Raw genomic sequence first — 13,595 nt, 5'->3', positions numbered from 1 at the left:
TGGATTTCTTAATCCTGTACTATGAGCAATGCATAACTGCATGTTATAAGCGATGCACAACTGTGATTGTGCTTGCAATTGCATCATTGAGGGATGAAAAAGAGAGCTGTCATTACTGTACTTTGGGAATGCAGAGTGGCCAGTTATTGATTATTCTGCTATTCATTCTTTTGCTTTCTCCCTTCAGTGAAAGGTACTCTTAATTCATTTTTTGTACCATTTAAACCTTAGCTCAGCAAGTATCAGACACCTTAATTTGATTTACTCAGGTTCCTGGGGTGCTAGTGATTGTTAATGGTTATAAAATTTGAACTCAGTCTTTGGTGTTCCTAGTAATGCTAGAAACTGAACACTTTACAAAATCCTTGGTGTATGGATGATGCCTACACAACTTGGCCAAGTGACAGAAACCCTTTGAACTTTCATACACAATAAGAGGAAAATTCCCAAAATAGTTTATGAAGTTGTGATCATTACTGTTATTCATAAATCACTGTTTTTCTAATCCTCTTCAGATGAACAGATATATAGAACATAATTTTCAGTACACATTCAGTTTGACATAAATTAAGTGCTCCTTCAGCATTTTACTTGATGCTTAAAGATGCAAGAGGACTGAATCACTAAGAATTTCTTTTTCAGTATTTGAATTAAATAAAATAGGAGTAAATGAAGAGTTAAGCCACAAAATTATTCCCATAAATATGTGTACTTTGTTTTTTTTACTTCATATAGTTAGAAAATTGGACTCTGGCACTGTATTTTTGGCCAGCCTGGAGATTTATAGATTGCAGTAAATAAACACAATATTATTCTGGGACTTTGGCCAGGTTTGTCTACAGCTCCTGGAGGCCTTACAAGTGCTTTATTCCATGGGCAACACAGAAAGATAAAAGCCTTGCCCATCTACCTGGAATTCAATAATTAATCGATTCTGACAAAAAAAAATCCACAAAACAAACTAAAACTAATCAAGAAAGCATTCTTCATTAAGAGTGTTATTTAAAACCCAGAGCATTATTTTTTAAATGGAAAATAATTATAATAACCACATAGACTACATAGGTGAATAAATGGACACACCAGCACCTCAGACAGCAGAATAGTGCATGTTGTAACTATGAGCTGTGATCAATAAATTACAAAAATTCTTATCTATTCTTCACTAGTCGTGGTCAAACACTTCAAAAGAAAATACGGATAAATTAAAACCAGTCTAGAAGAAATGAACAAAAATTACTTATGGTCTCAAAAGCATGACTTTTAAAGTAAGAGTGCGTTAGCATTATTGTAGTTAAAGAAGATCAAAACTAAACAAGTAAAAGGAACTTGCAACAAAGAAAATAACTGGTTTCTAATACAGATATATTAGGAAGCATAAAGTCCCATGAGAACTAAAGTCTGTGGATTAGGGACTTCCTTAAGCTATTTAAATAACACTTCACGTATTTCCTCACCTTTACGCATTGGTGTGCAACAGACTCACAGTGTGAGTTCTCTGATTGTTTTATTCTTCTCTGATCCTGATCTCCAAGCTCTCAGCCATCCCATTGTGCAACCCCAACAGCAGATCCATACATCCAAGCTGCACCTTCACACAGAGGCCACCAAGCGATCTTGTCTGCTGCTTCTCCTGAGAAGTTTGTGTCTATCCTTCACCACGCTCCAACTATCTCACACCATGTCTCACACCAACAGAATCACAATCCTCTGACTGCACGTGGAGCTGAAGTTCCTCCTGCCTAGTTTTATGTCAGGCTGATTAGAGGCAGATGCCCAGATGGCCCTTTACCTGGCTTTATCGCTTCTGAAGTTTCCCATATTCCCATCACTCTGCACCTTTTGCTTTTGATCCCTGCACACTGCTACCTGTCTTAAATGTGGGTCAAAATGTCTGTTTCCCATAAGGGTTAAAGTTATTTTGTTTCAATATTGATATCAAACAAGGTTTCTTTTTAATTCATGGTTTACTCAAGAAGAAGAAACTGGCAACTAGCAGGCCTCAAAACAAAGACTTTTAAAAACTATTATTATTATTATTATACTGTAAATTTTTTTTAAAGTTCTCTGACATATATATACAAAACACACATCTTTACAATGTGTACTGAGTTTGCACACCACTGTGTTCATAGCAGGGAGGCTACAGAGGTGGGCTCTGTGAGAAGCTGCTGGAAGCTTCCCCCATGTCCAAAGGAGTAAATGCCAACCAGCTCCAAGACAGACCCATCACTGGCCAAGGCTGTGGCCATCAATGATGGTGGTAACGCCTATGGGATAATATTAAAGAAGGGGAAAAATTACTGTGCAGGAGCAATTGCAGCTGGAGAAAGGAGTGAGAATATGTGAAACAGCCCTTCAGACACCAAGGTCAACGCAGAAGGAGGAGCAGGAGGTGCTCCAGGCAGCAAACTAGAGATTCCCCTGCAGCCCATGGTGAGACAGGTTGTCCCACTGCAGCCCATGGAGGTCCATGGAGCGCAGATACCTACCTGCAACTTGGGGAGGACCCCACACTGGAGCAGGGGGATGCCTAAAGGAGGCTGTGAGCCTGTGGGGAGCCTGCAGGCTTCTGACAAAATCTGTGGCCCGATGGAGAGAGGATCCCACATGGAGCAGGTCTGTGGCAGGAGCTGTGTCTCTGGGGGGACCCACACTGGAGCAATCTGCTCCAGAAGGATGCACCCCACAGAAGGGACCCATGCTGGAGCAGTTCATGAAGAACTGCAGCCTGTGGGAAAGACTCACACTGGAGAAGTCCATAGAAGACTGTCTTCTGTGGGAGCAACCCCCCGTGGAGCAGGGCAGGAGTGTGAGAAGTCCTCCCCTGAGGAGGAAGGAGCAGCAGAGACAATGTGTGATGAACTGATCATAATCCCCATTCTCTGTACTCCTGTGCAGCTGAGGGACAGGAGGTAGAGAAAATCAGGAAGGAGCCCAGGAAGAAGGGCAGGGAGGGAAGAAAGTGATTTTAAGATTTGGGGGGGTTTTCATTATCCTGAGATCAAGCATAATCAGAATTACTTTGATTAGTAATAAAGTAATTTCTCCAAGTAAAATCTGTTTTGCTCATGATGGTAATTGGTGAATGATCTCTCCTTGTCCTTATCTCAACCTGCAAGCCTTTCTTTATATTTTAGAAAATATACGAAGTATATAATGTTGGGACATAACAGTAAACTTATACTTGTGAGAAAGTAGGAGGCTTATGGACATAACCATAGACCATTGATCAAATTCTTGATTAGCCAATTTGGAAATATAATTACATAAAATTTTATACTCTTAAACCTAGACAAGGTCCAACTTGGCCTTGAATACTTTCAGGAAAAGGATATATATATTTGAAATGCTGATACTGTCAATATTAGGACAGTAAAATTAGTACATTTTAGCATGTTAGGAATATTTTATAATTCTAATAAACATTCATATTTCTCTAATAATTTCCTGATATACATCAATAATGACTTGGCTTCAAATAATTCAGAAAAGCTTCACCACTATTTTGAATAATAAGAAATCCATGGATCTGATAAAAAATTAAAATTCACATGGGGATTTCCTGTTCTTCAGGATTAGATACATTTGTTCACATAAGTAGACTGTGCATTTATGTGAAATGCTCCTGACACTGAGAACCAGATACTGTCCTGAGAATAACACTAATAAAATGAAACGTGTCATGGTTTAAACCCAAATGGCACAGCTCGTTGACTCACTCCCCCCCTTGCTCCCCCAACTCCTGGAGAGTTGGGGAGGAGAATCCAAAGCATGTAGCCCCCACGGGTTGAGATAAAAACAGTTTAATAACTAAGGTATAACATAAATCACTACTGCTACTACTACTCAATAATAATAATGATAAAGGAAATAACAAGTGAAGAGAATACAACACCTCACCAGCCACTGACCCATAACTCACCCCACCCTGCCCAACCAAGTACTGACCAATACCTCCTCCAACCCCCAGAGTCCCAGCCCTTCTGAATAACTCTCTGTTACATCCTGGGTATGACGTGCTATGGTATGGAATACCTCTTTGGCTAGCCTGGGTCAAGTGTCCTGTCTCTCCTTCCTCTCGGCCTCCCCTCCTCCCGGGCAGAGCATGAGCTCAGAAAGTCCTTGGACAAACCAAACATTTGAGCAGTAACTCAAAACATACTTGCTATCCGCAACCATTCCCAGCCCAAAAGTCAAAACACAGCACTACACCAGATACCAAGGAGAAAAAATGACTGCTACTGCTGAACCCAGGAGAAATGATAGATAACTTCCATTATGGATCCACAAAGTTCTTCTGTTGCAATAATTCGAAGCAACAAAAGGTAGCGTAACATCCTTCATTAAAAAAAGTCATTCAGGGTATTGTTTTGCAGAGCTTCTGGGCCCTGCTTGAAAGCACCCACCACTCTATTTGAAAACACACATTTGCATTATTCTCATATAATAATATTTCAATAGTAGTAGTATTTTTTCATCATCCTCACCACTCTCACACACACACATATCTTAATTAACCTCTAATTCTGGGGAGCAACATTGCCATTTGTAGACCATTTATATTTTTTAATGCACCAACCATAAGACCCTGGGCCTTTCAAAGGCAATGATTTATAATGTCCCAAAAAGGACCTGTGGAGCAATCTCTGAAAAAGTGCTCATTCTTTATTCATCCTCATGTCTTATACAAATGCATCATTCTACAAAATATTTTTGTTGATTTTCTTTTTAGCTTTCCTTAAATAATCCAACATGTTTTAAATCCAATCTCACCCAGCTATGCTGTGGCTTTTCCAAAGAATAAGCAGTAACAACTGTTTGCGTATAAGAACTGGTTTCAGATGAAAAACTGCTCATTCCCAGTGAGATGTAATTTATTCCTGCTTTTAAGTTAGTGCACTTTATTTTCCTCTGTGCATATTGTCAGTTCCATCAGTTAATGCACTGCATGGCACCAAGTGCTGTACTTGGACTTTATTTCCTGCTTTGTTCTCCCCACAGCCTACAAAACCCAGATTATAACTAAAATACAGTCTCAGCTTATTTAATGCTTATATTACTAGATTATATTTGCCATGCTTTCATATAATCATTTACCAACCTGCAGCCAAATTTCCTTGTGAAATTCTTACACTGTTGTGAGTATTTCTTGGTAGTTATGTGAAGTTCAATTCTTTTTTTTTTTTTTTCCAGAATTCTGTACTATTTTACACTGTATATAAACAGATGTACTTATTCAAGAAAGTATACCGGAGAGTCTGCAAGACTCTTCGGTATACTTTTATTTCATTTTAAGATACTCTCTGTTTTATCTGATCTAAAGCTCAACTCATGTAGTTGAAATATGTATAGTCACATATCTATGGAGTTACGGAATTACACCACTGACTACAATTAACAACTATTCTTCTAAAGTGGGTTCTGCACACAGGAAATAGCACAATACTTCAATAGTGAGATGAATATGCTAATATTCAAATTTGATACCCATTAGATCACTTTTTAAAATATGAACTTATTAGTCCACTTTATTTGGAATAAATCCAAAGAAAAATAAATTAAGTATACCTTTATACAAACAGGTACAAATAAACATGGATATATATGTACAGGGGAATTACAGAATTCCCAGACCTGGCATTTAGTAAGAATCTCTTTAGTCCTTTACCAGTTGTGGCAAAATATAGAAAAATAATATCCTCCCAGCTAAATAATCAAAAAAGCTGAATTGCATTTTGTCCACATAAAAAAAATATTTTGCAGCTATATGTATAGGCAAGAGTAACAGCACTTTTAGAAATACAAATAAACATCCATTTTACTCTGGAATAGGAAAAGCTTTAAAAATAGAAAAGTTAGAATACTTCCTTGATTGTGAAAGTGTCTAATTATTATAACCTTTATGGAATTACAATATTATATGTAAATGTAACCTTATTTAGTGGCCTGAGTAAACTACTCCTAGCTTGCTGCATTATGGAGAAACTGCAAGCTGCAGCTTTATCTCAGGAATAGGTGACATGATAAAGCTGCTGTCATATTCCACTGTTGAAAACAACCTTATCAAAATTAATTTGTCAAGAAAGAAGACATTATGTAAAAACTAGTCATGGGTTGTGCACAGTGTAATTGGCCACAACATAATAAATCCAACTGAGTGTTATTTTAATTATTTTTGCACTTGTAGTAAATCTAATTAAAATTATAGTATTTTAGTGGATGCCAGAATATCCAGCTTACAGGTGGAAAACCCTGTGCATTTGAACTGTGTTCCCTGAAAAACAGGACATGAAATAAAGCAATTGTTAGGTATATGCATTGATTTCGCAATACAATCTAAGTAATGAAAAGGAAGCTATTTCAGGAAGGATTCTTTTCTTCATGAATAAAATTTGGTCCCAAAATTTGTAACTTAAAAAAATAATACATCAGAGTTATGCACCAAATTTAAACCATAAAAATGTAATAGGATCTCATTTAATGGCAATACTGGTCATCCCAATGAAATTACCCTCACTGAGACATCAGTCTCTAAGAACTACATTGTTAAACACAAGCACAACCTTCTCCTGATCTCTTCATTTGCAGGGAATGCAACATAAAAGATACGATCTAAAAAAAAAAAATCCCCAAATTTGCTTGGTCTGAATTAAAAGAGGCAGAGAATAATGACATTTACACACAGATGATCTGCAGACATCTATGAGCTCATATTTATCATAGCAGCTCTTAAAAGATGAGTGTTTAATTGAAGAGAGTCTCCATGGCAAACAGAGAGAAAGGGACAAGTAGTTCATTAGTGGGTAATTACCTTTAGCAACCTTCTGCAGAATTCTGGTTTGGATAATTGCATTAGCAAAATCAGGACAAATTCATTAGAATGGAAACACATAGGGCTCTGTATTAAAAGTAAAGTTAGATGTTTCTGATATAAAACATGGATACATAGAAGGAACTACTGAAAACAATTAGGGTTGGGTTTTTTTTCGATCAAACATAGACCAAAAATATCTGAACAGTAATTTGGTGCATTAAGCCTTAAGCCATTATGTATGATGTTAAAACAAGAATCTGTCACATTCCCAGGTTACATTTCAGTAATTTGTAACCACTGCTACTGAAATGTGCACCTCACTTTTTAAAATATTTTATTTGTCAAACTTTTAACCCTTAGATTCTTTGCATTCCCTTGGAATAAAAATAAAATCTATCCAAAGTTCTACTGAAAAATGTAGCATCAAAAGAAAGCATGTGTAACACTGTGACTGTGATGACTGACTGGTAAGTGAAAGCATCAGGTTCAAGTCTCTCATCTTCTTCATTTAAGAGTATAAAAATTTATGCCATTACATTTCCGAATTGGCTGATCAGGAATTTGGACAATGGTCTACAGTGAAGTCCATTAACCTCTACTTTGTTCCAAATGTAAGTTCTGTACGAGTTAATATATTCTCATCAAATCTTTTCTATTATCATCCCCACAAACAGAATTTGGATATATGCCTTGATTATGTATCTTTAGCATTAGCTATCATTTTTTCTGAGAAGTAGGAAGGGAAAATTCAGGAGTTACAGTTTTATTAGAAATATTATTATTAATAAGAATAATTTCTTATTTTCTTCAAGGTCAAGGTCTGTGTTTTCTTCAAGGTCATGGGGAGCCATATGAAATAGCTCTAAGCCAACAGTAGGAAACAACAGAATGGTATTTCCAATTATACATATTTCCTACAAATAACTGCTTTTTTGAGATACTGGTTAACCAGGTTTTAACCTAAGTGAACCTTTATTATTTTTTTTTAATTTTAATCAGAGATTTATCAGGATGTTAATTTACATTGGAATGCTTTTGTAGCCCCTGCAAGACTGCATCAAATTTCTTGGGACAAATATAAATTTTACATTCTACAAAGCTAACCTGTGAAACCAGAAAAACATATCAGGCTTGCCTGACATTAACTGTGCTTGATCAAAATATGATCTTTATTGTATTTTGTATGCAATACTGATAATTTCATCATTTTATCATCTTAGCTCCTTTCATTACTCTGCAAACATTATAGTCACAGAAAATAAAATTCAGCCATTAAACAGGATTCCTTACTACTACAATAATTCTAATGCAAGCAAAGTAAACAGACTCGAGCTACAATATTTGTTAGAATACAGCAGATATCCTATATAGATATCTTAAGGTATCAATTCTGACTGTGAATGAGAGGAAGCCCTCAAACCCAACAGTCTTGGTAGCTTCAGACTTCAGTTTGCTCAATATCCAAGTTAATACTCGACAAAAAGTCATGCATTAGAAAGTATGAATGTACTCAAAATTTCTATCCCAATAGTTGCAACATGTCAAACACAGACATTTCTGTCCTGCTTATTACTAGATTTATAGTTCTTATTTCATTACATATATTTTAGAATAGATGAGGAATATAAAAGGATATTAACTTAAAAATTTGTAGGTCCATATGTTGAGATATATGCGCGAGCAAGAGATCAAAATATTTTAAAAAGATTTTCTTTAATCACAGTCTAAAAGTTAATAATTAAAACAGAGATTTTAAAGCTGTACATAACAACAAATATAATATATATTCTAAATCATTAATGTAGCATTTCTCTTACCTCTACAGATAGGGACAGGGAAGTCCCACGATGCTGTATTCGCCGAGTTAGCTATGCAAGTAAGCTGAGGGTGGCCATCCAAAATATATCCAGTTACACAGCTGTATCGGATTTTATCACCAACATCGAATCTTGTACCATACAAGATACCCTTTGGTGGAACTCCTGGATTGCCACAGGAACTACTCTGTAATTCTGGAGAAGACATATTTTTATTACTCATAATGCTTTTATAAATCAATACTACTTTTTCTGAAGAATATAGAACACAAATTACGGCAAGTTTGGGCAGATAGTGTGCTTTCACGGATATTATACAACTCCTAACACTGAAAAGCCATTACTGAATTAAGTCTATTAAGTATCTGCTTATCTACCCAAATAGCCAAGGTAGAATATTACATGAAATAGAGCATAAGGATTTCCTTAAGCTACAGATATTACAGTCATATATTTTTTCTTAATTGATAGCAAAGAACTTATTACATAGGAAAAGGAAACAAAGGAACTTGATATATTTCTGACTGCTAAGTTATACAACTGCAAAACAACAATCAAAATTGTAAATATAGACATAAAGGAACATTAGATTTTTAATCAACCAAAATCTGGAAAAAATAAACAAAACTACTTGAGACATTAGGAGAAGGTTTCAATAAACATAAGCCTGAGCATGACCAGGAAGCTGTTGAATAATCTAATACATTTTAGATAACAAGGCAAAAACTGGTAAGATACTGTGGGCAACTGATTTCTGAAAAAAAGTATTGGTTAATTTAATCATATAGAATAACATAACAGACTTCTACTCTAATATCAACCTTAGCCATTTAGAATCGAAAATGAGGCACAACTCTGCTGTTAGTTTGATCTCTGAGGACATTAATTAGAGTTTAGTTTTACTAGTTGGCACTCACACTCCAACTGTGTACCCTTATTTATAATGTTTCAGCATTATAAATAACTTTATTAAACATCTCCCGTCATTTACTGCTGAAGTCCTTTAGTTAATGGCTGTAAGAAGATAGATTTTTTTTTAAAGTGTGACCAAAAGAAATTTCATATCATCCTGAGCTCTTCAAAATTGGTACCATGTATACTCGCCATCCTAATGTGAACAAAGAGACAAATCAGGTAAACCTGTATTTGGATTCATAACAAAATTCCCTAATCTACAAAGTAAGGAAAAAAGATGCAAGAACAGAAGGGTATGTATGTATTGTCTTAATTTCTTTTCTTCAGTTCCATGTAACTAAATTCTTCTTCCATTTCCTGATGTGCACATGGGTGTGTGCACACAGGAACACATGCAAATATAGGTATAAATATAGTATGAAAAAAATATTCAAACTGTTATAATAGGTTTCAAATAATAATTAAAAAAGTATAAATGGCTATCAAAACAAGCAGCATGGCTCATTACTTCCATGCAAAGAACTACCAGGCACTAGAATGTAATATGAGATTTGTGATAATAGCCATGAAAGAAAACTATGCAGCAGTTATGAGAAAAATCCAGTATAATCATATATATGCTATGTGTGATACATATCTGTATACATATGCTGTATGTAAAATACATATTAACAATGCATATCTGCAAGACTTGCTGTAACAATCGTGTTTGATGTGAATTTGTTAAATATGTAGATTATTTGATGCTGTTGTTGCTGATTCTTTCTCTTCTATAATAAACTCCATGGGTCTTGATTTAACTTTCATTGTCTTGAACAAGGATACAGAATAGAAGTGAAAAGATAGCCTGTCTCATCTTGGTCACTTCAAAGCTCACCCAAGTGGCTGGCATTCTTAACTACTGTTTTATCAAACTTAGTGTTCTGCCCTCAAGGAAAAACCCTTCCTTATTCTTGTATCTGCTTGCAAGAAGAAGGCACTGCTGCAGTTGACTACTGTATATTTGTTCAAAGTGATTGCCTTAAATCCTTTAAATGTTTTTCAAGGTCACCCCAGTTATTATTTATCATCACAGCATGTCAAAATAGAAGCAAGGATATCATCCTGTGGATTTTGGTTATCTTATGTATCACATTATATTAACTTGAAAACTCTGCCTGTACACACTGTCTTTATTTTCAGCTTCTCCAAGAAGAATAAATCTTTCGAAGCCATGTTTTTCTGAGTGCTTTGTAAAAAGGTCATGAAAGCATCCTTTGTCCTTTGAAATGATTAATATAAAGTTTAGTAATGCCTTTAACAGTCACCACCTAAAATTGCTTGCTTTACTCTTACTGCTGTTTCATTAGGAATTACACACAGAAGGCAATATATTCTTTTGAAATTATATTTTAAAGCACTAATTAAGAATTACCCTCCTTTTAAAATAAAACTAATTTTTCCAGTTGCAATATTATACGAATTGTCTGCGAAGAATACTCGGCATTTTGCATCAACTTTTTAAAATTATGAAAGTGGATAGTGAGTATATGTCTACTTCTAATCCTTCAAATAATTTTGTTCCTGATTTAGGTAAGAAAGTAAAAAAGCATACAATTTAAAATATATTAGTTTCTCCTGCTGAGTATTTTAATTTTGAACATATACATTATTTTGAAGGAGTGCGTGTAATTCACCAAGTAACTGCATTAGACATTTTTGATAGATAGTATGTATTTTCAAACTGAATGTGACACTGTACTACCAACTCCCTACCATTTAAAGCTACTGATTGTTACCTTGAGATTGTCAGCTGTCAGGGAACACAGGAATCGCTAAACTAGATCGTAATTTTTATTCTGCTCTGCACAGATTCTTTACTTCAATGACACTCTGATATTCAGTAATGATACGAAGTGCAGAAAAGTATTTCCTTTCATGTTTGCCACACTGCAATTTAGTTGAAATTCTCCTTGTGCACATACTCTGAAAATAAGCATAACTGAATTTTAACATCATCCTACTTTCTTTTACATTGTTTTTTATTGTGTATTGTTGCTCATCGTTTTCAAGCAAGCAGTCCCAATTGTTTCAATCTCTCTCCAAGTAGGAATTTTCTTTGTCTACATTTAATTGTCAGTTTTCTCTGACATTAAATCATGTGCATTATTTGCTTTTGCAAAACCAAAATGCTTTCTAAAATAAATATTTCGCCTGTAAATGACATACATATTAACTCACATGATGATAAAACACTGAGATCAAAATAGCCTGTAATGCTTTTCAGTAAGTTTCTATTTCATTAGTTCTTATTAATGTCAATGGAAATTCTTTTCAAAGACTGTAGGTAAAATATGCCTCAGAGACTTCTGCTTAGCAGAAATAGACACCTGTTTAAAGAGCTTAATTATCAGAAATTCAGCCACTTATAAATACTAATTAATAATCTATTCAAATTAAATGACATTAAATATCATTTCTTTGTAACAATGCTTTCAAAAACACAGCTAGGACAAGTTGGAACTCTTTTTCCAGCATTCATTCAAATCACAACCATACATGGAAATTTCAAATTTACTTTCTTTTTATTCAGATTTTATGTCAGAATTCAATTTTTTTAAATGTTCCTTATTAAAGCAAGAGTAGCACCTCTCCTCCCTAAACTGCTTGAGCATGATATTTATAATATGATGTCCAGAACAAGTATTTCCAAATGTTCCAGTAAAAGAAAATAGTGTTTACATTGTATCCAGCTTGGTGAAAAATACTTGTATATTCTCTGCTGAAGATCAATGTTCTTCACACACTAAATCTGATTAGATATTTAGGAACATGAAGAACTTTGTCTTTTTTAAAAAAATATTGAACCACATTCTTTTTTATAGTTTCTGTTCACAGAAAGCATTAAGGTCCTATTCTTCCCAACCTAAAATGCAAAATACTGCCAATATCAACTGTGTATATGAAATACTCCAATAGAGGCTAATGTTTAGTTTATATTTTACTTTTGAAATTGAATACTCATGGCATTCCTACACTGTCCATTTGGATATTATCCTGTATTACTGAGTGGCACTAGTCCTAGGCTGCTTGTTCACTCATGTCTACTATTTCAAACAATTCCTCTGTAATTCCTGTGCCAGCCAAAACCAAGTAAAATCCAAGTAAAACTTTTAAACAAAAGTTCAGGTTAGAAATTATGAAGAAGTTCTTTACTGTGAGGGTGGTGAGGGACTGGAATGGGTTGCCCAAAGAAGTAGTGTAGCAGTGTTCAAAGGCTTTGGGCAACATGGTGTGTCCCTGCTCACAGCAGGGGGGGGCTGGAACTAGATGATCTTAAGGTCCTTTCCAACCCTAACCATTCTATGACTAAGTAGTATGTCATTCTAGGGACCATTCCAGTCATCTTTTGGTACAGGACTTGGTGTAGCTGGTAATATTAGAATGCAGTTGTACACAGATACCCCTTAGAAAAGCAGTGCATATGACGTTTTTCTTACTGACAAGCAAGAATGCTTCAGTATTGAAGACTGATTTCAGAAATGCTGCATGTACTATGTGCGTAGAGTACTATACAATTAAAGGGTCACAAATGTTAGGAAAGCTGATACATTTGTAAGAGTATGAAATGGCCTGAAAGTCACTTGCCCAAAATTCACAAAAATCAAATCTTCTAAGGGTATAATTTAGATGCAGATAGTTTCCAAAGGTTTTAGAAACTAAAAAAGTAACTCTGATGCATAGTTGCTACCTCATAATATTCTGCTTTTGGTCTCAAAAACACGTATGTTGTTTACTTTCTTTTCTATTCTGCTCTCATTCACATTGCTCTGAATATGAGTAAGCGTGGCCTAGATTTAGATCTAAAAGGGACTAGAAGAATTAACTGATGAGTATAGAAACAATATTATCTTCCTACACACATATTGAAATGTACATACCAATCCCACATGAGTGTACAGAGTGAGAGAAACCACAAGAAAAAAAATCAAGTAGGCAATATCAGTGCAGTGAAGGAAAGAATAAAAAACTTAGTGTCTAAGTGGCAATTTAACTGCACAAATATG

At 35.1% G+C, this 13,595-nt stretch overlaps 1 protein-coding gene across 3 annotated transcripts in view; it reads right to left on the bottom strand.

The window, feature by feature from the left end:
• The window catches only part of CSMD3 (CUB and Sushi multiple domains 3), a 604,683-nt gene that overhangs the window by 435,862 nt on the left and 155,226 nt on the right, over nucleotides 1–13,595 (bottom strand). For all 3 annotated transcript variants that reach the window (XM_005150930.4, XM_005150931.4, XM_031050517.2), the window contains exon 4: nucleotides 8,635–8,829. In XM_005150930.4, coding sequence (XP_005150987.2) covers nucleotides 8,635–8,829 — 195 coding nt within the window. The remainder of the gene's footprint in view (nucleotides 1–8,634; nucleotides 8,830–13,595) is intronic.

Source organism: Melopsittacus undulatus, chromosome 1 (assembly GCF_012275295.1).
Source record: "Melopsittacus undulatus isolate bMelUnd1 chromosome 1, bMelUnd1.mat.Z, whole genome shotgun sequence".
Taxonomy (NCBI): Eukaryota; Metazoa; Chordata; class Aves; order Psittaciformes; family Psittaculidae; genus Melopsittacus; species Melopsittacus undulatus.
Note: the sequence above shows the minus strand (reverse complement) of the source record. Positions and strands in the feature narration are given on the sequence as shown.